This window comes from Myxine glutinosa, chromosome 5 (genome assembly GCF_964187855.1).
Source record: "Myxine glutinosa chromosome 5, kmMyxGlut1.1, whole genome shotgun sequence".
Classification (NCBI taxonomy): Eukaryota; Metazoa; Chordata; class Myxini; order Myxiniformes; family Myxinidae; genus Myxine; species Myxine glutinosa.
In genome coordinates, this window is record NC_136265.1 from 30,928,615 (window position 1) to 30,954,813 (window position 26,199).

Genomic DNA, 26,199 nt, shown 5'->3' on the forward strand with positions numbered 1-26,199 from the left:
CCCCATTGAATATCTGTGGCGCGATACGGCCAACGTTTGGGTGAATCGGGTTTAGTCGGGGAACAACTGTTCGGTCGCGGAGCCTCCGCTCGGCAAACATACCATCCTTAACCGCGTACCGTAACAATATATATATATATATATCTATATATATATATATATCTATACAGTAGTGACCCCTAATTCCGAACGCCCCTCATCTCGAACTACTCTAATTCCGAACCGTAAATTCGAGAAAATTTTGTCCCTAATTCCGAATGTATTTCTATAACCGAACCGCCAACATAGCGTTAGCGTCGTTCATATTTCCCGCCGCGAGTGTCGAGATTTTGAAGGCTTTGAAGAACCTATTGTGCCTGCTATTGTAGCATTGGGTCAGTCCATGGGCTTGGAGGTGAGTGAAGCGGATGTGGAGGAGTTAGTGGAGGATCACAACAAGGAACTCACCACAGAAGAACTTCAGCACCTCCACAAGATGCAGCAAGAAGAAGTGGCAGTGGAAATTTATTCAGAGGAGGAAGAGGGAGCTAGTGGTAACATTTCCAGTGCTGAAATTAAAGAACTGTGCTTCCATTGGTCTAAAACACAGGCCATTGTTGAAAGGTGGCACCCTAATAAAGCAGTGGTTAACAGGAGCATTAACTTGTTCGGTGACAATGTGATTGACCACTTCAGAAAAATTAAGAAAAGTCGCCAACACCAGGCAACTTTGGAGAGGTGGTTCTCTAAAGAAAGCAAGCCTAGTGAGCCCCAACCCTTTTACAAGACAAAGAGATGTGCCACAAGGAGTTAACAAACACCAGAAGCACAGTCATCTGATGTTAGCTTGGAAGGTGCCTCACCTTCCAAGCAATAAAACCCTCTCCCTCCTTCCTCCTCTCCAGCTTCCACATGCACCATCAGAACTCTCCACTAAGGTAAATGCAGTTATTTTCATGTTAGTACATTTATTTCTTGTTATTATTATTATTATTATTTGATATTTAGGGCATTTACTCATCTTATTTTACCTTGAATCATGTGTATTTGCAGTTAACAGTGTCTTGATAATGGATTTTTGGGGTCCAGGAACGGATTAATTCACTTTCCATTATTTCTAATGAGGAAAATAGTTTCTAATTCCGAACTTTTCCCAATCCGAACTTCCGCTGGAACGAATTAAATTCGGATTTAGAGGTCCCACTGTATATATATATATATATATATATATATATATATATATATATATATATATATATATATATATATATATATATATATAATTATATATATATATATACATATATATATACATATATGTATATATATATATATATATTGTTGTGGATATGAGAATGTTTTTTTTGTTGTTGTTGTAGTGTAAATTGTTGTAAAATATCGCCCTCCTTACTCCAGTGTTGTATAAAGGTCAAAGGGCGTTCCCGTAGTTAGTTCCATAAAGCATACATGAAGGACACCATAATATCCCTGTTCAGTAGTTTATTTCCTTATTATGTGTATTAGGGTAAGGCCTTGTCTTCCATTAAGATGACACTCCATTGCACCAGGTGAAATAAGAGTAGATTCCGTTCACATTCCCTTATAGTCAATTGCCAACTTCATCCCCTCCAAGCCTCAATTGCCAACTGCACAGGGCAGTTTGTCAGGTTTGCTACAGCTGTGGGTTGTTGATTTCACCCCAAGACTCCATTAGCCACGAGGTGATCTCGGAGCCGAAGGTGGGAGGAGTCGGCCCAGCGCCAGGAACAAGGCGTGGCCTTGCCAACGCCTCCTCTAAGGGCGGGGTCGGGAGGTCGCGCGACCAACCAGGGCCGAGGTGAGCTCACCGATGGGCGTGTCCTGGACACCAGCGGCTTGATCGCCTGAGGTGCTATAAAGCGCGAGCGCGGAAGCCTTTGAAGGGAGACGTGCAAAGAGAGGTGCGTCAGTGAGTTGGCAGTACACAAGCAGCGCAGAGCAGAGAGGAGGGAGAAGGAGTTCTGAGAGCAAGCATTGAGAGAAGGAGTTCTGAGACCAAGCATTGAGAGAGAGTCCTGAGAGCAAGCAAGAGGAGTACCACGAGCAGTACCAGCAGCTTTAAACTCCACCAAGCAGCGTTGGCTCTACCAGGCAGCTTTAACTCGACCGGGGAGCTCGTCCCGCGGCAGCTCGCACGACCGCAGCTTGGGCGTTGACGGCGGTGCCGACCGTGGCCGCGGAGGAACGGAGCTGCCGCTCCTGGCCCGACCGTGACCCAGTTCCAGTGGACCTTCCTCTCCCTCCAGCCATCCACCTCCTGCCATTCCTATCATCATTCCCCGCGTGAGTCTGTCTTTGTTTGTTCTGTCCCTGGGTATTAATTAAGCCTGTATAGTTAAGCTAAGTTTCGCTGTGTCGCCTTGCATCTTCTGTATATTATTTTATTATCTTTCCTTCTCCTTGGTTATTTTGGTCTTGTAAATAGTAAATAAATTATATTTGTATTCCTTACCCGTTGTCTTTCTTCTTCTTCACATCCTTCGCTTTAGTCTTTTCCCCATTGAATATCTGTGGCGCGATTCGGCCAACGTTCAGGAATCGGGTTAGTCGGGGTAACTGTTAGGGCCGCGGTGCCATCCGCTCGGCAAACCAACATCTTATCCGCGGTCCGTAACAATATATATATATATATATATATATATATATATATATATATATATATATATATATATATATATATATATATATATATATATATATACGTATATATATATATATATACGTATATATATATATATATATACGTATATATATATACGTATATATATATATACATATATATATATATTATATATATATACGTATATATATATATATATACGTATATATATATACGTATATATATATATACATATATATATATATTATATATACTAGGACGTACCCGTACGTGGGTGCCCGTTCCTTGCCAAAAAAAAAAAAAAAAATGTCTGGGCGTGCCCATGGGCCCATGGGCGTGCCCGTAAGTGCGTGATGTGACCGTACAATGAATGTATCGTCCCGACGCCGCAGCTCGGATGGCGCTGCAGTTAATCGGGCCTGTATCGGCAGAGTTATTATAAACGTGTACTACAATCGATCGTACCTTACAACAATCGACACAGATTGCAACGTCAAATAAATGAATACGCTCTCAAATGTGCCGTCCGAGGCAGCGTCTGCTCGCCACGTTCAGCATCAGTACGTCGTCACTATGACTATCCGTAAGTCCGGAAGTGACGTCCTCATTTGACTGTCCGGAAGGTCGCATATCGCAGTTACGATGAATCGCAAATTAGTTTTAATTAGTTTTAAAACATAGTTTAACGCCAACATAGTTTGCCAACGTGAAATCAATGAATACGCTCTCAAATGTGCCGTCCGAGGCAGAGTCTGTTCGCCACGTTCGGCACACGTGATAGCTCGCTGCTCTCTGATTGGTTGAATCGTTTTTTGGACATAGCTCGGTAACTACTTCTCCGATTAATATGAAACCTTGAAAAGGCACATCCTCAGGTCCCCAGCAATATATCTGGCAAGTTTCAATTAGATCGGACCCGTGGTTGTCGAGAAACAGCGGTCACAGACACACAGACACACAGAGATTACTGGAATTATAGATAGATGTATGTATGTATGTGTATATATATATATATATATATATATATATATATATATATATATATATATATATATATATATATGTATATATATATATATATATATATGTATATATATACGTATATGTATATATATATGTATATATATATATATATATGTATATATATATGTATTTATATATATATGTATATATATATATATAAAACACAGTTTGTGTGTGTGTGTAATGTTACCGATAGACTCCTAAACGGAGAGACTTACGTGCTTGATATTTGACATAGACATGGCCATTGAGCCTGGGACGAACATGGCTGAACTCAAAATATTTGACGATCCATATTTTTTATTCATATTTACCTCAGCGCATTTCAGCGAAGTACCCGCTAATCTCAGCCGGTTCCAGAGCAGCTCGCTGATTCGCTCAGAGCGATCACGTGATGTTCCATTCCCGCCGCCAGACTGATTCGCTCAGAGTGATCACGTGATGTTCCATCCCGTCACACGTCACACGTTTTTTCACCTTTTATGCGATCGTGTTTTGTATTGATTTTGTGCGATATGAATTAAATGTCTTTGAAACAGCTGTGAAACGTCTTTCCACAACCCTTCCGTAACCGATTGGAGCAGTTTATTGCCGCACAAAACGAGATCCGCGAAGCGAGTTGGTCGAGTCGTGCTGACCAAGATGGCGACACGGCGGCTTCACTTTTCACGGAGTATGAGCGTTCTATATATTTTCAATTCAGTGCGCCCGTTATTTGTGGCATAGACATGACCATTGGGCCTTCACGGTGTAATTTGTGCGAGGCTTTTGTCCGAGTGAGCTTGAGTCGAGAGGGCGAATGTACGGGTTGGGAATGTACGGGTCTCCCTTCCCCCGCCTGGCAACGCTGGTACTGGAGGACGTCACAGGATCGGTGAGTCTCCAAAATCCGCTTCGTGCTGTTGTGAATATGCAGGACTATGTCCGATTGTTGTGCTGCTCTCCGACCATGAGAACTGCAACGTCATTGTTGACTGGCCATCCCCCTCCGTCCCCCCTTCCCTTCCCCCTCCACCCTACCCCTCCCCCTCCATTTTCCCCCTCCCCCTCCCTTTTCCCCCTCCCCCTCCCTTTTCCCCCTCCCTTTTCCCCCTCCCTTTCCCCCCTCCCCCTCCCTTTCCCCCTCCCCCTTACCCACCCTTCTCCCCTCCCCCCCTCTTCTCCCCTCCCCCCCCGTTCCCCCTCCACCCTACCCCCTCCCCTTCCTTTCCCCCACCCTTCTCCCCTCCCCCTCCCCCCACCCCCTTCCACTCCCCCTCCCCCCTCCCACCCCTCACCCTCCCCCCTCTTCCCTCCCCCCTCCCTCCCATCCCTCTTCCCTTCCCCTCCCCCCTCCCATCCCTCCCCCCTCCCCCCCTTCCCCCCTCCCCGCCCCTCCCCCCTTCCCCTCCCCTCCCCCCCATTCCCCTCCCCTCCCCTCGAGTGTGTGTGTGTGTGTGTATTTTTTTTTTAACAAAACAGGATGCAATTCCAACTATAAAGTAAAACTATATGTACTCTATAAATTTAAGCAAATAAACAACAACAGACCCGATTCACAACAGAATTTCTCAGGCCAATAGACCACAAGTTTCCAGATTAATTTATCACAATTCAAAAAAACGAAAAAAAAAGAATCTTATATCAATCATATAGCAATATATCCCAGAAAAAGGAAACAAATGACAAGAAAAGTACACTGCGAAAACTCCCACAATCAACATTGGCAGAAATAAAACTACAACAAACAGAAATTAAACCATCATTTACATCAAGTAAAGCACAAAAAAATGAGTATTCGCTTGTCTCCACAACCTGAATTTATACCGGCACTCAGTTCGGAAACAATGCCCTCCACAAGGCCTTCTCCTTGGATGAAGTTCTTGCCAGAAGTTTGAAGCACATGGCAATTTCACTCCGGAAAATAGCAATGAAGAGAGCGGGTTCCCACTTGTCCTTTCCAAAAACCACCAGACATCTGCACTTCCACAGGGCCATTTTGTCACATTCAGGAACGTTGAAAAAACCACCTTCTGGGAAAAAGGAACTGACCCACACATCCCAAATGTGACAATATCACATGTCAGGGGAATACTCAATTTCATGAGAACAAGCCACCTTGCGTGTATAATACCCCATGCCCCCTGAGCAAACATGCACGACCACATGTAGTGAGTAACAGATTCTGGAACCTTACATCCCATATATGGACAAAGTCGGTTCGCATAACGAGGAGCTTCAACAGGCCATAAGGGTAATGAGGAAATCAATTATAGGGCCATGTCTGCCTAAACTCAAACAAGTCTCAACCACGCAAAGTGGGCCTATGTTAAACTGAACCAACAAACCCAACTCCTGTGACCCATCCCCCATCAGCTTCAGATGATGTGCGAGCAAGGCTACATGAAGCAACAAGGGAAGATCAGGACAATCCTTGGCTCCCATCACTTCACATTTACACAGCTGTTACCATTTGAGTTTTAAAAAATCCACTTTGCACAAAATAATCTACAAATCAAGCCCTTCAATCTGCAAACGGCCAAAGGTGGAGGAGGTAACACCTCCGCTAGAGTCCTCAATAAAAGAAAAATCTGCCCGTTCACAATATGGGATTTCTCTCAACATGAAAGCTTCCGCTACTTCCATTCACCCAAACAACTTTTAACATGAGACAACTTTTTACGCCAATTATTTACAGTACTCGTGGCTTCACTTAAGAATACTCCTAAAACCATCACCTGGTTATCACAACCCTCAAATGTCAGATGTACCCTTGGCACATTAAAGCCCTTTCCCAAAAGCAAAATACTACTTTTGTCATAATTAATGTGAAGGCCTGACACTTTGGAGAACACCTTGCAGTACTGAACTGCACCCCACAACGATTTAGCAAAAATAGCCAGATCATCCATGTATGCCTAGGACGACATACTATGACCCACCAGTCCCGGGATCCTAAAACCTGCCACTCTATCTTCGAGTGCGTAGATCAGAGGAGTCGTTGTCCCTTGTCCCCCTTGCCCTTCTGACAACCTTGTCTCACCAATCTTTCGATGTTAACCCGAGCCCGCAACCTATTATTCAATACAACCCTGGACACAGCATTTTCGTAAAGCTTCACAAGAGCTCCAATTAAAGCCGGAACAAATGACAGTGCCCGCAACACCTCCCATAAATACTCCTGTGAAATGCTTTCAAAAGCCTTCTCCAAATCCAAACTCAGGAGTGCTAGATCTGCTTTTCTGCTTTTTGCCAAAGACAGGACATCTCCAACGCAAATCAAGCTCCCCTGCCCTTGATACTCATGCAAAACACCGTTAGCTTCCTCCTGCACAAGATTTAATAACAGTCGCCACGATCTTGTAATCCCAATTCAAAAGATATATCGGTCTCCAATTTTTTATATCCTTTAATTCCGCCTCCTTTGGAAGCATCACCAACAACGACTCAGACACGACGGTGGAACCCTGCCAGAGCTCCAAATAGCATTACAAACTTTCAAAAGGGGGCCCTTGATTTCTGGAAGAAACACCTGATCTAATTAGTTTGGAATGCCATCTTTCCCTGGTGCTTTGCCTTTTCTTAAGGCCTTAACAACCCGTTCTAACTCCTCAGGTGTAAATATACAGGTTTCCTTCCCTCCATTCACATGAGCAGTACAATGTGACAGTAGATATTCCCCTGTCCACTACAGATGTCGTCGGTTTAATAAGCACCTGTTAAACTCGGACAGTGTACAAGAGGTTTATTATCGATAATAATACATGCATGGAAGACGCTGGCGTGACATGTAGGCTAGTAACACCACATCACAGAGACATCATGTTTCTCACACAGCCGGCCCCAACATCTCAGCGAGCCACAACCCGTGTCGGCTTGATATACTTCCCTCAAAGCTCAAATAACTCAAAACAAAATCCTGTGATCAAATCCCTTCCCAAGGACACCGACTGCCGCCTCAAAGAGAAATTGTGCAAAGTTGACAGGGCAGGACAAGTCTCATTCGGCAAGAATGTCTCGCCAAGGCCAATCATGGGATATTTGTGTCAAAAGTTTTTCAAAGTCTGCCAACCAGCCACCAGGAAATGGGTCACAGTGTCTTCAGCCTGGAACATTACTGCCCCTGTCAGGATGGGGATTGAATGAAATCCCCTTCACAGACACATGCTGCTTCCTATACAAGGATGAGAAAAAACCCCAAATTATCCCATCAACCACCAAAGGGTTAGTCTGAAAGCAGCCCGGGTTGTCACGCATGCATGATGGCTGCACACGGCGTTTTATCAACTTATGGTAAAAGTGAGTGGAACACTGTTCATGGTTTCCTGCCGGAGCTAAAGGGCTTCTAAAAACAATGCGGTCCTCCTGTTTCCGAAAATAGGCGGCAATACTACTCACCTAATAAAATGTCCTGCCACACGTCAAATCCATCCAACTGGAGGGCATACAATCGTTGAAGCCTCTGGGACATTCGGACAAACCGCTCTTTCCCTTCCCATTTTGGTCCTCCCCAAGCCAAACAACAAACTTTTCAGCCTGCTCTTAAAGTCCTGCCAACAATCGGAAATGTCGTCAAATTCGAGAATTATTGAAGTCCATAAACAGTAACACTGACAGGTAACGAGAGTTCCACTATAATATTACAACGGTCAGAAAATTAATTCCAAACCCGAAGAAAAACCACTTCAAATTGTTTAGAAATGAAAAGATAGTCCAGTCGTGACCGCACAGAATTCCCATGACCTATCCATGTATGGCCATAGCTAATCAGATGCAATATGCGAAAAGTCCCTTAGTTAAAAAGAGCTCAACATCTCCACCACAAAGGAATCAGAAGGACCCCTCTCCGGAACCTCCAATGACAGATTAAAATCACCACCCAGGATGAGAGAACATACAGTACATTGCCATGGTCGAATTGTTTTTAAACATTCCACCCGCTCCCTCAACTTCTCAGGAAGAGAGACTTATAAGACGAAGCTTTAGAGCAAACAGGTCAACATTGACCCACACATGTTCTACCTGGTAACAGGTCCAGGGTTTGTTTAATAATCCATGGCAGCTTATTAGAAAAAAGAATACCAACACCGACATTCCTATTTTCATTACTCCTGGAAGAATGGGAAAGTCTCAACCATGCTTTAGTTAGAGATAGATAACTCATCCGAGCAGGTAAAAAGCACTCCTGCAGAAAGGCTACATCGAAACCAGATGCGTTGATTTCCTTGAAAATCGTATCCCTCCTGTCCAGACTAAGAATGCTCCGGACATTAACTGACAACACCTTAGTGTGCATCATCCGAAGCACCACTCAAGGGTGAGCGTCCCATGTCTCTCAACTTCTTCTTTGTCCATTGTTTTTCCCATCCCTTCCCCCGCCTCTTTATCCTCTGCTTTGCCTTTTGAATGACAACACCCTCTTTGGACCTTCTGTCCAACTCAAAGTCTGCCTCCATATTCCCCTCGCATAGAGCACCCATGTCCTCTGTACTACCCCAATCCACACTCCCCTCAACATCCTTTGAGATTACACTCTCTTTCATAAATCTATGACACTTACCACCGGCCCAAAAGCACCATCTTTACCACCTCCCTCTCTGACAGCATCACTCTTAGTAATGGACCCCCGTGCCTGACTTCACTTCTCTCCATATTGTCCTTATCACCTTTCTATCCCTCCTCTCCATCACCCTCAATCGAAACACCAGAGCCCACAGGACTTGAAACCCTTAAGAGCACCATAGACGCTGGTTGTGGTCCAGCCATGGCTGGAGTAGCATGCAAGACCTTCGGTAAAACAGGTACAGCAGCACCTGAAGTTGTAGCTTCACCAGCGCTAAGTGACCACAACCCTCCCACCACTCCCCCCCCCCCCCCCCCGCCTCCACTAGTGAGCCCTTGGTAATAGGGAAGTCTCCTCCACATGCAGAATTGGGAAAATTTCCCAGACCGTAGGAGCGTCCATAAATGAAAATTTACGTGAAAAACCGTAAATACATACATAAAAAAACACCATTCAAAACCTCAATCAATATCTAGCATTTGAAAATTGTTATTTATGTTCAGCTGTGGGAGCGTTTCTGTTCAGCTGCAGTGTCGTCCTACCCTACCTACCGTATGTTGCTCGCCAGCCACCATAACTTCGGTACACCGTATCCGTCTCATCTGCTGCGATATTTTTTCTTGCTCACAGTATGTTCTGCTCTTTGGTTATGGAGAAGTCAGGCAATTGTATCAGTAAAACATTTCTTTCCTGGGTATTGTGAGCAATTGTGTGTAGTGCCTAGGGAAAGATGGATCAATTTCTTCTGTTTTTTGCTCACCTGGAACGTAGTTCCGGGGAGCTTATGCGATGGCGTGTCGTCAGTCCGTCAACACTTGCAACTTCTTCTTTGAAACTGCTAATGGGATTGTGACCAAACTTGGCACAAATGATATTTGTTATGTTGCAACTCAAGTTTGGTCATGGCATTAGAAGCTGGGGATCTAAGGGGATCTACCGGAGGCTAAAATAGGTATGTGCTTTCTTCTCTGAAAGTATACACACGATTTCGATGGAACTTAGCCACAACTTCCACCACCCGTGATGTATCAACGTTTGCTCACGGCATTAGAAAATCAGGGTCTAAAGGGAGTTTATGAGGGAGGGGGTGGTTGCCCCCCAAAATAGGTATTTGCTTTCTTCTCGGAAACTACACATACAATTCCGATGAAACTTGACCACAACCTTCATCACACCTGTGATGTTTCAAAGTTTGTTCACAGCATTAAAAAAAAAAAATCAGGCCCTAAGGGCGAACCAGGCCTTAAGAAAATCTGGCCTTTCCAATCTTCCAGAGAAGCTTTCCATTCCCGCTGCCTTAACATTTGTCACAGACCTGAAAAAAAATCTTTCAATTGAGGGAAAGAGTGACATCAACATGGTTGCACTTCTGTGGTAAGATATTCCAAATTTTTTCACTAAATACCCTAGTGTGCTCCAATTTTAGGAGTGTTTGGAGGAGAGGAAGTATACACAACCTCTGAATCATCTTTCAGCAGTGGCATTATCTGAAAAGGTGTGGTCAGTATTACGATTCAAATGTACTGTGAGATCGTGAAAATATCAATGGTTGAGTCGCTTTTCTAAGTTTGCGAGGCCTGGTTGTGAATGCGTTAGATGCTGACGGCATCAAGACTGGAGCAAGAACTGTGAAGGTGCAATTGGAAACTGATCATACATCACCTGGTGGTTTGAAGCATCTTCAAGGCAGAATCAACATCGGGCCGTTTCATGGATTTAAGTCTTATTTCCCTGGAAGTTGGTGTCAGGACTTGTTACTGTAAGCTTATCGTCTACTCCTCTCGTATAAGGAGAAATGACTTAGTAGGTGTTAGAGTCTCGGTTAACCCACAGAGGAGCTAGAGCAGGGATTCCTGATATTGTTCTATCATGTGTAGTGAATTGCTCCAGCTCGAGGGAAGCTCTCTGAAGAGAGTAGAATGAAAAAGGATTTGGACTCAGAACCCATGTACACATTAGAGTTTAGAGGATTGTGAAACGAGCGGTTGTCATCTTGTTGGACCAAAAGACAAATCTGGTAGCTAATCAGAGAAGTCTGGGCAGGCATTCAAACAATCTGGTCTTACATGAGAGATTTATAGAAGAGCAAATGAAAGATGCTGAGCTCAGAGCTCTAGCTAATTGAGTCCTCACGAAGGAGGATGTTACCAAAGTCCAGGCTTGTTACTTTAAGAAAGATGGTGCTAAATGAAGAAATGGAGACAACTTGATGTACCAGCGGATGTTGTATGGAAGGTACTTTTTCAAATTGTGGCTCCGCTACCGCACCGTGATGAGATATTGAGTTTGTCACATGCAACACCATTAGCAGTTTACCTCATACTTCGTTCCACATACTATTCAGGGTGAACAAAAAGTGACAACATTTTGCCACGTTCCTTCTGGTCAGGTTTACAATGTGATTTGGTGGAGTTTTGTAAATCCTGTCACTCATGCCAGATGGGAGGGAGACACAATCAAAAAATTCCTTCAGTGCCATTAACACCCATTCTGGCTTTTGATTAATTCTTCAGTCAGGTGATCTATCATTGATTGTGTAGATCCCTTACCCAAGACAAAGAAAGGTAATCAATACATGCTGACTAATACATATGCTTCCGCTTGGTTCCCAGAAGCGATACCTCAAAGAAAAATGTGACCTCAAACATTGCGAATGCTTATTAATTAGTTCAACTAATTTTTCAGTTGTAGTTTTCACAGATCACAATTTTTTAACTTTCCTTCAGAAAATGTAGAATAACAAGTACAGATACATTCAAAGTACACCGTCTCCATGCCAAATAAATAAATAACATCCTCCAATGCGCGACATTGCTGAGGCGCCTTCGATATTGGGAGGGAGGTGTACAATAATTGATTGATTAATTGTGTAATTAAAATCAATAAATATTAATCGTAAAATAATTCCTTAATCAATTGGCTAATTACCTCAACCTCAACCACCAGTGTTTCATCCGAAGCTGTAACTTTTTCAAAATTCATCAAATAATTAATCAAAAATAAAATAATCAGTTTATCGCAAAAAGTTTTTATAGCAAAAATAATCCCCCCCCAAAAAATCACTTGGCCATTGTGGTGTCCAAATATCAGCTTCCTAGCTCAAAAGGTGCCTGAGATATTGCCCAGATGAGAAAGGAAATAAATAAGTATTAATTCATTGATAATAGTTAAGTAACTAATCAATTAATTGATTAATCAAAAAACCAAAAATATCGTTTTTGCCAAAGCAGGTGCTTTCAAATATTGTCAAAATTTCAGCTTCCTAGCTCAAAAGATGGTTGAGATATCGCCCGGACAAACAAACAAATTAAAAATCACTCATAGAGCGTCACTTGGCAAAACAGAACAAAGGAGAATGGCACTCAGTAGAGCATCCTTTTGACCTCAAAATAATTGGTGGTTCAATTATGTGACCTGATATGAAAATGTTCTTCAAATTAAGTTAATCGGATGAAAATTGTCAATTGTAGAAATTTGGCCTATGTTGACCTTTTGGCCTATGTTGACCTCAAAAGTAGTTGGTGGTTGGTTTCAGTAAGCTGATATGCAAATCCTATTCAGATTTCAAGTCAATCAGATGAAAATTGAGGATTTTAGAGATTTGAAAAAGGTGGTTGACCTTTGGCCTCTGTTGACCTTTTGGCCTATGTTGATCTAAAAAAATAGTTGGTGGTTGAATTCAGTTCGCTGATATGAAAATCCTATGCAAAGTTCAAGTCAATCGGATGAAAATTGAGGATTTTAGTAATCTGAGAAAAGTGGTTGACCTTTGGCCTATGTTGACCTTTTGACCTCAAAAAATTATAGGATTTTGTCGGATCATGAACTCTACCGTTTGGTAAGGTTTCGTGAAGATCGATTTAAAATTGTGCCCTGTATGCAAGTATAGGTGAGCGGACAAACACAAACAAACACCATAATTTCACACACAAACCGGAGTGATCAACATACTTGTCATAAAAAAATGTTTTATGCCAAGTAACAAGAAAAAGAAACCGGAGTGAAAACAGTACTCCCTTTCAGCATGCCCCTTCGGTGCCCGGCGATGACGTCATGCAGTGCCTGGAGATGGAATAGGAAAGCAGCGGTGAACAAAAATCAGAGACTGATGTAATGGAGCTTAATTTTTACAATATTTGTACTTGTAAATTAGACGAACTCGCAACGGTACCCGCCCTATGGGCGGGGCTTCAATTGGGAGGCCCAAATGAAAAGGCAAAATATCAGAAATTGAAGGGTTTTTTTTATTTTAAATGATTCATATAAACATCCGTTGAATCATATCACACGCAAATCATCAAAATCTAAACAGTATCTTTAGAATTTCAATAAAAGCCACATCACTGTTCATATCGGTAAATATTATTCCATCGTGTTTCAAATCGTGATCGATACACTATGATCGTGATCGTGATCGATAATCGTGCTCACAATCGCTATATCGTATGTACTCCCGATACGTGTACCAAATTCCCGATACGTATAACTGTACCAAATCAACAGTTAAAAGGATTTTGAGCCGATAGCTGTTACTGCCTTGGCAAGATCGATGGAGACAGCGATCTGTTAGCGATCGATGGAGACATGTTGCTTTCCCGGGTGCCGCACAAATGGCTGCACCGATCGCGTGGCACCCGAGAAAGCAACATCGTCACAATGAGAACAATGAACGTTATGCGAACGCGAATGTTATGCGGGAGTCCAAACCTGAGAATGCTGGAGACTAAAGCTGAAATTGGGAAAACTAAATAGCCGATTTTACTCCTGGAGATCCCAGGATTATCCACCCAAAATATCTTTGCGATCGGTTCAGCAGTTTTTACGGTACCTTCAAACAGACAGACAGACAGACAGACATTTGGTGAATTATAGTAAAATTAAAGGCAAGGACAATGTCATTTCAGAAGCTCTGTCAAGAAATTAAAGGCAAGGACAATGTCTTTTCAGAAGCTCTGTCAAGAAATTAAAGGCAAGGACAATGTCATTTCAGAAGCTCTGTCAAGATGCAACTAGAGGATCATTCCTGTAGTCTGTTGGGAAGCTTTACTGAGGGTAATCTGTTTTTTATTTGATATTTCTGAATGCCACTCCTGGCGGTGAAAATTTTTTTTGGTTGTTTGTATTTTGTGTAAAGGGTAAGAAAGTTCTCTCTGTTCAAACCCTTGAAGGGGGAGAGTGTTACGGACAAGCATATTCATTTAATTGTGTTTGGGAAAGGTACTTTTCTGTTAAGTTTACTGTTAAAACAACATGAGGATGAAAATGAAACGGCAGATTTAAAACAAGAGATATATAAGGTGTCGAGAAGTTCTCTTGAGCTGACATACTCTGATACTCTGTTTTGAGGGGTGCATATCATTTTAAAACCGACATACCAGGAGGAATAGGGATGTTGAGGTATTCGTCTTCCCACAACAAATACACTTGAACCCGCTGTGCTGGTCCGTGGAGATTCAGCTTCTCTTCTTATGCCTATGCATGGAGGTATCTCAGGTGTATGCCCTCAACTATCCGTAGGACCTCCCTTTTCCTCCTGTGATTGTTATATTTAATTAAAATTATTGTGCTTGAGGTAGACATTAGGGATTAATAAATATTCCTCATAATGTTACCCTTCTGTCTCCTGTTGTATGGTGTACCTGCTCCGTTGAGCGTCACGAACGGTGCTTCCATTGCACCACTCGAGGTCTGCCGGTAGCTCCCTTGGGTCTTCGCACCGACGTTCCCACTCATGCTCGCTTTCTTCCTACTCCAGGTGCTACTACATGGACCGTTCAGCGTCCCAACCGATATGTTAACCTCGCTGCTTCGCTCGGGGTGATATAGCCTGCTGTTACGAGCCGTGCACGTTTCTCTGACCTTTGACTCCATGCAGCGATTTCTCTCCTACTCGACAGCTTTGATGCTCCCATCCCTCACAGTCTCCGCAAACCCACTCAAGGCCTCCCAGTAGCTCCCTCAGCCGTTCGCACCATGCGGCATGTCCGCCACGATGCTTCCACTTGTGTTCACTTTCTTCCTTCCCAGGGTGCCGCTACATGAACCGTTCAGCATCCCGACCAATATGTTAGCCTCGGCGCTTTGCTCGGGGCCACATAGCCTGCTGTTGCGGGCCGTGCACGTTTCTCTGACCTTTGGCTCCATGTGGAAATTGCTCTCCAACTAGACAGCTACGACGCTCCCATTCCTCACGGTCTCCGTAGACCCACTCGTGTGTGTTTGTGTATCGTTGGTTGTTATCTCCATATGCAGGATTCAGAAGGTGGAACGGAACCCTCCCAAGTCTTGATGTGCCCACGTGTGTGTGTGTGTGTGTGTGTGTGTGTGTGTGTGTGTGTGTGTGTGTGTGTGTGTGTGTGTGTGTGTATGTGTGACGTTCAAGTACATTATTATACACAGCTCTTCACCAAGTGAAACCTGCATTTGACCTGAATGAACACGTACCTTGCCTCAACACTCAGGTGGTCGCTTGAAAAACCAAAACAAGTTGTGGTTGCCGAGCAGAATAGTGGTTGTGCTAAATGACAAGAATTGTTGTGATTTTAGTTCAAATGTATGTCTGACCCAACTAGTGTTTCCATTAAAAAGTCTCGTACTGTTTTTATTATCATTATTATTTTGGTTAGAAGGCAAATGCATTCAACATAAATAATTTTTCATATAATTTCACAGGTAAAAATAAATTTTAAACTGAGGCGAACAGTTTGTAAAACGTGGTTACTGACATGCTATATACAGGTTTATTTTACGTCTCTAACATCACTCACACTGCAGGAATGTCATGTCTATCTCTTTCTCTCTCATACTTACATATATTATTCTGCCCTTTCAAGCAATGGTGAGTTCTCTTGATCAGATGTCTATTTTCTGCCAACACCTATAACTTTAACTCCTGTATATTGGTATTCATCCCTTTCCTTTAACTTGCGAAATTGAAACTGTAAATAAAAGTTCTTAAAATTGACTTTTTCAGGACAACCCAAATTTTACTTCAAGTAACCAAAATCTTGAAATGGTTGCCCCTAAAGGGCACCCTCGAAAAAGCGTTAGTGTCGACCAGTGGGATTACGCTAAAAGAAATGGGGTTGTCGGAGCACCGGACATGTCCGATAAAGGTGCCTGTACACTAAACAAGAAGCTACAGGAATGCGTAGTATGGACATAAGGAATGGTTTGGAATTGGAAAAGGAGCCAGAGAGGGGTGCATTCTTTCTGCTTACTTGTTCAATCAGTGTGGTGATTACATAATGAGGATATCAAACTTGGATGCGACATAGTGGCATGAGTCAGGATTGGAGGAAGATATACAATATGAACAATCCAAGGTATGCTGATAATAGCACCGTGTTGGCAAAAAGTAAAGAGGACATGATAAAACCGCTGCAGATGGTGAAGAAGGAACGTGAAAAAGCTGGTCTTTATTTAAACCCCCAAAAAAGATTAAAATCTTGTCAACCGAGAAGATCGACGTGTGGAAATAATGGAAAGTTTCTATTTCCTGGGTTCTAAGATTGAGGTGAGTGGAGAATGTAGAGGAGATGGTGGTTTGTATGCAGCCTGAGGCTACTTGGCTGCATCATTCTCTGGGGGTGAGGCTGTATTGCAGATGCAGTGCCCCTGTTACCAGTCAGCTGGTACTCATTTTGCCAACCTTGGAAGGATGCCACGCTGAGTCAACTCACCTGGTGTTATTTCAATGGCATGACAGGGGCTCAAACTCAGACCCTAAGACCTCAAGCCAGCCACCTTAACCGTTAAGCCAACACCAGGCTGTAGACGAAATAATCCAAAGAGGATGCTGATGAATGCCCTGGTGTTTCCAGTTGCAATGTATGGATGTGAGTCATGGGCAGTGAAAAAGAAAGAAAGGAAGAAGATTGTGAGTTTTGAAATGTGTTGTTGGAGACGAATGTTGTACATTCCATGGACTGCAAGAACCAACAAATCAGTGCTTGAATAAATTAGACCCCCATTTACATTAGAAGTGCTGATGCTAAAACAGAAATCGTCATACTTTGGACACATAATGCGTGCAGAAAACGAAAGTCTGAAAAAAAAAAATCAACCATGCTGGGTGTGGTTGAGGGAAGAACAGCCATGTGAAGCATACCTCCACCAGGTGAAGAGGCAGACCTGGCATGTTCTAATTGGATGGGGAAAAGCTGCAACTAAGTTGTGCCTGCCAGAATTTCAGGAAGCAGTGCAAGATAGAGACGTTTGGGGAAATCTGATCACGAATGTCACCAGAAGTCGGACACGACTTTACAGAGCAAGGTAAGATATTGTCGGTATTTTGGACAATTATTTAGACTCATTCCCCATTCCAGTTAAGCTGACCTCTTTTTCAGCACTCCAATGAGCCTTTCGTGTCTACTGTCAATCTGTCAGCTTACTTTTCCTTCAGTAAGATGACATGGTGAAGCCTTTCTGAAAAAGACAAGAGGTATGCACCTTTCCATCCCGATGAACTGTACTGAAAGTCCTCAGACCCCAATAAACAGAACATGTGTGTTTTCACCCTCAGTGAATCAAACTATATATCGTCAGGTTCAGTGAATACACAAATATTTTTTGAAAAACAGAACCTTTGTTTGACTTTTCTTTTTTCTGAATGTTCTCGAGTTCTGAGACAAGGGTCCCTGCATGCTACGTCACAAAGAGTATGCTCGATTGGCTTCACACGGACGTGGATCCTCCCATGCAGCTTTTTCTTTCTACATTCTTGTGATTGATTTTTCGCAAGCGGAACATTTGTAGAACTTTTCTCGATCGCGAATCAAATAATGTCTGTTTAGATTGGATGAGGATAAAAGGATTTTTCACCAATATATTATTTGTGCTTCCTTTCTCCACTGTGACGCAGCACATGCTTTTTGAGGTAGGATGAAGTTGTAAAAGACTTTTTACAAACAGAACATTTGTGCGGCTTTTCTCCCCTGTGAACCAAATCATGTCTCTTTAGATCGGATGGGGCAATAAAGGATTTTTTGCAAACAGAACATTTGTGTGGCTTTTCTCCCCTGTGAATCTTCTCGTGCATCTTTAATCTCCACATCCTTGTGAAGGATTTTTTACATGTCGAACAATTGTGCGGCTTTTCTCCGCTGTGAATCCTCTCATGTACCTTTACGTTCCACATCCTGCTGAAGGATTTTTGACAAACGGAACATTTGTGCGGCTTTTCTCCGCTGTGAGTCAAATCGTGTCTCTTCAGTTCGGACGTGGATATGAAGGAATTTTCGCAAACAGAACATCGGTGCGGCTTTTCTCCCTTGTGGATGAAATCATGTCTGTTTAAATTGGATGAGAATAAAAAGGATTTTTGACAAACGGAACATTTGTGCGGCTTTTCTCCCCTGTGAATCATCTCGTGTTTCTTGAGGTAGGATGGGAATGCAAAGGATTTTTTGCAAACAGAACATTTGTGTGGCTTTTCTCTGCTGTGAACAACATCATGTCTCTTGAGGTCGGATAACGATAGGAAGGATTTTTTACAAATACAACATATGTGTGGTTTTTCTCCACTGTGTATCCTCTCATGGATCTTTAAGTTCCACATCCTTGTGAAGGACTTTTCACAAATGGAACATTTGTATGGCTTTTCTCCACTGTGAATCAAATAATGTCTCTTTAGTTCAGATGTGGATATGAAGGATTTTTCACAACCAGAACATTTGTGCGGCTTTTCCCCACTGTGATTCATCTCATGTTTCTTGAGGTGGGATGGGAACGCAAATGATTTTTGACAAACAGAACATTTGTGTGGCTTTTCTCTCCTGTGCACCCTCTCATGTACCTTAGCGTTCCACATACTTGTGAAAGATTTTTGACAAACAGAACATTTGTGTGGCCTTTGTATCAAGTGAATAATTATATGTGTCCTTAATGCAAATAAAGTCGTGAAGCTTTTACTACAAAGGGTACACCTGTGTATCTTTTCACCTGTGTGAACCATCTCGTGTGTGCTTTGCAGAGTTGAAGTTTGAAATGCTCTATTGCAGAAAGAGCATTTGTGTGGCTTATTTCTAGTGTGCATCATCTTATGTAGCTTTAGGTAAGAAGAAGTGGTGAAGGCCTTTTTACAAACGGAACACTTGTGTCGTTTCACACCATTGTGGTCGAGCTTGTGAGTCTTTAGACAAAGCAAATTTGAAAATAATTTTCCACAAAGAGAACACTTGTACAGCTTTTCGTCAGTTTGAATGGTCTCAGGCATCTTTAAGGTAGATGCAGAACTTGCGAAGGCTTTTTCAAAAACAGCATCTTCCTGTACATTCTCACCAATGTGATTAATTTCACATTTCTTCAAAGCAAATGAGGTTCTCCTTCTCTTGTCCATTTTTCTTTTCAATATGTGTGAAAACAACCGAGCCGGACATGACCACAAGTTTAGAGGATGCTCCACAGGTGTCTCTGAAAAGGGAAAAGAAAGACAAATATACATTAATGTTTTAAAAAACTATCTTTTTACTCTTCTTTGCAGTCCAATTTCAGTAGATTTCTCTCACAGGGAAAACTAGAACAGCACTCAGTAGAGAGAAAACCTCCGCCAGGTGAACAGTTTACGTTTTGTATCCCAGAGTAGACCAGAAAATCACAATACAGATTCACATTTAATCAAAATCATTTGTCCACAACTTTTTGAGATATCCTGCAATGTATCGTTTTTGGCCCTTTCTCCCAAAGGTGAAGAATCACTTTAAAAATTCTAGTAGCCGGATCCGAATCCAGATCTTCACCAAAATCGAATCATTTCGTTGTAGTCACATACACTACATCTCCGCCAAATTTCGTCCACATCCGTCCACAACTTTTTGAGATATCTTGTTCACAGACAGACAGACACACAGGGGTGAAGACATAACCTCCATCCACCTTCGGTGGTGGAGGTAAAATCGAATTGATCGTCTTCATAATGAATGCATATAGCCAATTAACGCTACTCCACAACAGATTACATGAAAGAAAACTAGAACGGCACTCAGTACGGCACATATCTCCACCAGGCTGAAAAGTTTTTGTTTCGTATATCATATAATAGCAGGGGTATTGTGGAAGTTAAATTTAACACTTTAGACACGTTTAGACACGCACCCACACATAAACACACAATTTGTTTTATACTCGTATATTTTATGCTTGCGTGATTACACAAACACATACAAGGTAAAATGTTCCATTGGAAAAATTTAACTACTGAACTTGAAGTGGATAATCATATGGTTAGTTATAATGCAGTGGAAACTATACTGTGCTAAACATAATTCTGCCTGGAAGCAGTGTGTTGAAACATCCCTCTCTGTGCCATGACGGTCAACATGTGCAGTTGATAACAAAGTGAAAGAGGCCAGCTCTCCCATGAGAAATGGACTGATAAAACATTTGAGTGGAGGGACTTGTAGAGCTGGTTTATGGTCACAACAACCCTTGTCCTGGATTGAGGAATGAAAACATCTTGCAGGGGCCATGTTTTATGATTAATAATGCTTTATAATTAATATGAACTGTTTGTATGTTTCCATCTTGAATGTTAACAAAATGGTATACCATTTTAAATGATGATGTGCATTTTAAGTGGAGCAGGTGCCTTTATTAATTGTACTGCTATATTAATTGCTATATTAATATGTTAACTGCTATATTAACATATTAATTGCGATATACAGCCACGTGAAAAAGTAAGTACACCCTTGTGTAAAGTTTTGACTTTTTCAACATATTTCAACATACAGCTATCTGATCTTCATTTCAACAATATTGACAGATAAAGGTGATGTAATATAACAAACATCATGAAACATTTACATTTTGTAGTCCATTGTATAATTTAAATAAACATAAATGCAAATTTTGCATGTGGAAAAAGTAAGTACACCCTGTTGTGAAAAACCAGTTGGGTCCACAACTTTAGTCCATCTGGTGGTTTAATTCCATTAAGACCATGACATCATTCTGTAATACAGGAAATGCAATAGGAATAAGGTTTGGCATCACATGCATCCATCCATAACATTCAATGCAAGCAAGCTTAATATTCTATGCAGGCGTACCGTTAGCGAGTCCACTAGATGTAACATGTCACAGGAGAAGTCCCCCCGAGCACCGACCGCAGCGGGTCTTATAGCCGCGCCCCTAGCGGTGTCAGCGAGCGACGATCATCACCTGGGTTCAGCATTAGTACGAATACGATTTCACCACATTCTCCCCACCGTTAGAATTATACTGCAGAGCGGCTAGAATCGAGCGAGCGTCAGCATTAACAGGGTGTGGAACATGGTATCAGTCGACCCAACCGTACCGGTCCGGGCGGCGAATTTCTCTGCCAGCACGCGTCCGAAATTCCCCGGGTACGGCATCACGTATCCCCGAGACCCCGGCGTCGGAGGAGCTACCGGAGTCGGAGGAGCTACCGGAGTCAGGTGACGAAGGGGGTACCGCCAAGCCTTCGGGCACGGGTATATGCGGCGAGGGGAGGGTCGGCAGACTTTCAGCGACGGGAGCGTCGGAAGAGTCCATAGTCTCATAGATTGGTTCGATCGGTTCGTCCAATTCCCTACAAGGGTCGGCGATCCCACATGGGGCAAGATGACGTACGGAGACAGTGGTCTCACGTCCATCAGCCGTCATCACACGAGCATGCTCAGGATTAGCCTGGAGTATCTGCACTTTGTCCACTAAGGGGTCGTACTTGCTCGTGCGAACCGCCCGTTTGAGGTAGGCCGGCCCGGGCTCAGCGAGCCAACTGGGTAAAGACCGTATACACCCCGTGCTCCTGGGGTGGTGGAAAAGTTGCTCGTGGGGAGTCTGGTTGGTGGCCGTGCACAGTAGAGCCCTGATCGAGTTCAACGCCGCAGGTAGCGACCAAGCCCATTTATCGAGGCCCCGGCCGAGGGTCCGGAGGTTGAGCATGACGGCCCTCCATATAATCCCGTTGAAGCGTTCGATCTGCCCATTCGCCTGGGGTCTGTACGGCGTGGTGTAACTAGAAGCGATGTTATTTTGGAGCAGATAGCCTCGCACCTCCTGAGACAAGAAGACCGCACCCCGGTCGGTATGCACATAGGCCGGGTACCCGAACATAGAGAACAAGTTCTGTAAGCATCGCATTACCGTGGCAGCAGTCATGTCCACGCACGTATAAGCGAAGGGGAATCGCGAGTACTCATCGACGATAGTGAGCAGATAGCGAGAGTTACTCAACACCGGCAATGGGCCCTTGAAATCCATCGCCAAGCGTTCCCACGGCCTCGTAGCCCTAACCAGAGTCCCCATGGGTGGGTTATAGAAACGCGGTTTGATTTCCGCGCATATAGCGCAGTCGCGACAGATACGGCGGATATCGTCAATCGAGTATGGTAGATTGCCACGCCGCACAAAATGAGCGAAACGCGTTACGCCCGGATGCCCCGCAGTGGCATGCAGCACGCGTAGGCCCTCCAAAGTGGCGATACCCGCGCACGTAGCCGGTCTCGATAAGGCGTCGGCGGCCTGGTTATCCTTCCCCGGGCGGTATTTGATAGTGTAGCAGAAGTCGGCAAGCTCTATACGCCAGCGAGTGATTTTCTCATTCTCAATGCGCTGGGCGTGTAATGTGTCGAACATGAACGCAACACTTTGCTGGTCCGTGATGATTTGGAAACATCGCCCGAGTAAGTACGGGCGCCATCGCCGAATAGACTCGACGATCGCATACGCTTCCTTTTCGACAGACGAATGTCTCCGCTCAGCGGAGGTAAGAGTCCGTGAAAAGAAAGCCACCGGATGCCCTCCTTGGGAGAGGGTCGCCGCGATGGCCTGATCCGAGGCATCACTTTCGAGGACGAAAGATCCGCTCTCGTCGATCGTCGCCACAGCGGCACTGGCGATGTCGGCCTTAAGGCCTCCAAAGGCCGCCAATGCGGCCGGACGCAGAGGGAATGTGTCGCAGGCCACAAGGGGGCGAGGTTTCGCGGAGAAATTTTGGACCCATTTGGAGTAATGGGCGAATAGCCCGAGGGCACGCTTCAGGGACGCCCGATCGCAGGGAGGGGCCATGTCGAGCAAAGGTCGCAGACGCTCCTTATCCGGAGCGACAGAGCCATGGGTCACGGTGTACCCCAGAAGATCTATCTTACGTAGAGAGTATTGACACTTATCCTCGTTCATGGTTAAGTGATACTTCTGCGCGACCTCGAGGAAGCGCGTCAGATTAGCATCATGGTGCCCTTGGTCATACCCACAAACCGTAAGATTGTCTAGGTAGACGAAAACATCGGTTAAGTTCTCCCTCGCAATGAGGTCATCCATGGCCCTCTGGAAACAGGTGACCCCGTTCGTTACCCCAAAAGGCAATCGAGTAAACTGGTACAACCGTTGCCCCGACTCAAATGCGGTATAGATACGATCTGCCCTAGAGATGGGGATCTGATGGTACGCACTACGGAGATCGAGAGTGCTGTAGACCGAGTACTGGGCCACCTGTCGCACCAGCGCGTCCATCCCCGGAAGGGGGTAGGCATCCAGCTGTGTAAAGCGGTTAATCGTTTGGGAATAGTCGATTACCATGCGTCTGCGGTGTGCATCCCTTCGCACCACCAAGACTTGGGCTCGCCACGGCGACCGGCTAGGTTCTATGATACCGTCTTTCAAGAGCTGAGCCGTTTCGTCCGCAATGAATTGCATGTCTGCTCGAGAGTAGCGCCGTGATTTTACCGCGACAGGGGTACAGTCGGAGGTTAGATTGGGGAACAGCGAAAGCGGCTGGATTTCCATTTTCACTAGGGCACACACAGCAAGCGTGTCAGCCCCCACAACAAGCGTGTCAGGCCCACCAAACTCCATTTCCAGACGTCCGTGTCGCTGAAGAAAATCGTGTCCTAACAGAATATCAGCACATAAAGCAGGTAAGACCATAAGGTGTACATCTGGGAAAACCCGTCCCTTTATCACGAGTTTCAATCGGCATTCCCCCTTCGTGCTGAGTCGAAGTCCCTGGGAAGCCATGAAGATCCTTCTCGTAGACCTCAAGACCTGCCAACCATGCCTGTGCACTAGTCGCTGGTCAATAAAACTATCCGTAGACCCTGTATCCACCAAGGCCCGCACACAATGGCCTTCGACCATGAGGGGAATAAGGGCTTGAGCCAGGCCGGACGAGCCTGCTGGGAGTGGGACCGAACCTCCCGAGTGGGTCGGCCGAGCCTCGCGGGCGGATCCTATGCCAGCGGCAGTTTTCAGGGCGTCAGAGGGTGCCCGTGGAGTCCCGTATAAGTTGTCAGGGTGTGTTCCCATGCAATCTGCAGTTTTGCGGTCATTGCCGGAGTATTCGTTGTCCATGGGGAATCCGTTAAAGCCATCAGAGAGCTTTCCCATGCATTCCGGTGTTTTGCGATTTAAAATCGCCGTTTGATGTGTATGGGCCTCCGTAGTATTCAAAATCGCCGTTTGACGGGTGAGGGCCACCGTAGTTGGTACCGAACTCGTGTCGCCGCCAGTGGACGCCGTACGCTCTTGAGAGACACGACGAGAACGTACAGCTGGGGCTTGGCGAGGCTCCAAAGCCCCTCGCGTGGCCCGGAGTCTGGTCTAGGACGCATGTGCCGTGCCCGATCGAGGATGAGACTGTTGTGGCTGTTCGGTGACTCTCGCCAAGGTCGATTGAGCGACCAGGGGCCCGCGAAGAGGGGCCCTGTCCTTCAAAGCCGGGTAAGGCGCCGTGTTCCGAGCTCAGCACGTAGGCTCCGCAATGAGCCCATTCAAGGTCGCGCGCCGCCGCGAGCCGCGTGCGGTTTTCCGGCACACTTTCGCGTAGTGCCCCTTTTGCGAGCACAAATGGCATATGGCGTCCCGAGCCGGACACAGGGCCCGGGAATGACGTTGTCCCCCACAGAAATAGCAGGTGGCTCCGCGTAAGGCCTTGGGTCTGGCCGTTGCGGCAGCCATCAGGACCGGATCCTCCTCCGGAGCATCCTGGAGTTCCACGAGCAGTTCCGCTCCCTCGGCGGTAGCACTCTCCGGCCGTGCGTGGAGCGAGGTTCCTGCCAAGAGGCGCGTGCGATCATAGACGTTCGACTGCAACCGCGCTTCAGTGTGTACCTTTCCTTGCTCGAGTGCCGCAGCGAAGGTCAGGTCGGTCTTCTCCAGGAGTTTGAGCCTTAGGTCCTGAGAGGAGACCCCAGCGACATAGGCGTCTAAGAGAAGGTCATCCTGAGCCTGCTCGTGAGTCCGTGGCTCCCGGGTGCTGTCCAGCAAGAGTTGCCGGAGCTCCTGGGCATAGTGATCCATCGGCTCGTTGGGTTGCTGGCGTCGCGTTAGTAGCAAGTGCCGAGCATACACCGGGCTCTTTTCCTTTATGTACAATCGTTTGAGCTCCGCAATCGCGAGGTCGTACGTCGCGCATTGTGCGATGCTATTATACACCTTGTAGTCGATCTTGGTGTGAAGCGTTGCTAGCTTCGCGACAGCCGTCGGCTCGGTCTCAGGCTCAGCGAAATGATTCTCCAATGTTTTGAGCCAGTGCTTCAGTTGCAATCCACCATCCGAGGCTTGCGGGTCGGCGCAGAATGGTGTGACCACCAGCGTCTTGTTGCCCGCCATGTCGGTAGATCATTAATGGAATTAAGTGTTGTGAAAAACCAGTCGGGTCCACAACTTTAGTCCATCTGGTGGTTTAATTCCATTAAGACCATGACATCATTCTGTAATACAGGAAATGCAATAGGAATAAGGTTTGGCATCACATGCATCCATCCATAACATTCAATGCAAGCAAGCTTAATATTCTATGCAGGCGTACCGTTAGCGAGTCCACTAGATGTAACATGTCACAGGAGAAGTCCCCCCGAGCACCGACCGCAGCGGGTCTTATAGCCGCGCCCCTAGCGGTGTCAGCGAGCGACGATCATCACCTGGGTTCAGCATTAGTACGAATACGATTTCACCACACACCCTTGGCTCTAATAGGTGGTATTGCCCCCTTTGGCAGAAACAACCTCAAGTAGGCGTTTCTTATAACTGT

General features: G+C 44.9%; 1 protein-coding gene across 3 annotated transcripts in view; it reads right to left on the reverse strand.

Moving 5' to 3' along the window:
- Positions 1-5,129: 5,129 nt before the first annotated feature.
- The window catches only part of LOC137427752 (uncharacterized), a 51,075-nt gene continuing 30,005 nt past the window's right edge, over positions 5,130-26,199 (reverse strand). Inside the window, exons 5-6 of one of the 3 annotated variants that reach the window (XM_068117463.2) lie at positions 19,485-19,616; positions 13,429-15,720 (exon numbers count right to left, since the gene is read on the reverse strand). In XM_068117463.2, coding sequence (XP_067973564.2) covers positions 15,593-15,720; positions 19,485-19,616 — 260 coding nt within the window. In that variant the 3' untranslated portion in view covers positions 13,429-15,592. Of the gene's footprint in view, positions 5,688-13,428; positions 15,721-15,777; positions 19,617-26,199 lie in introns of those variants that run through there. The other 2 variants (XM_068117462.2, XM_068117461.2) reach the window with 2 other exon arrangements.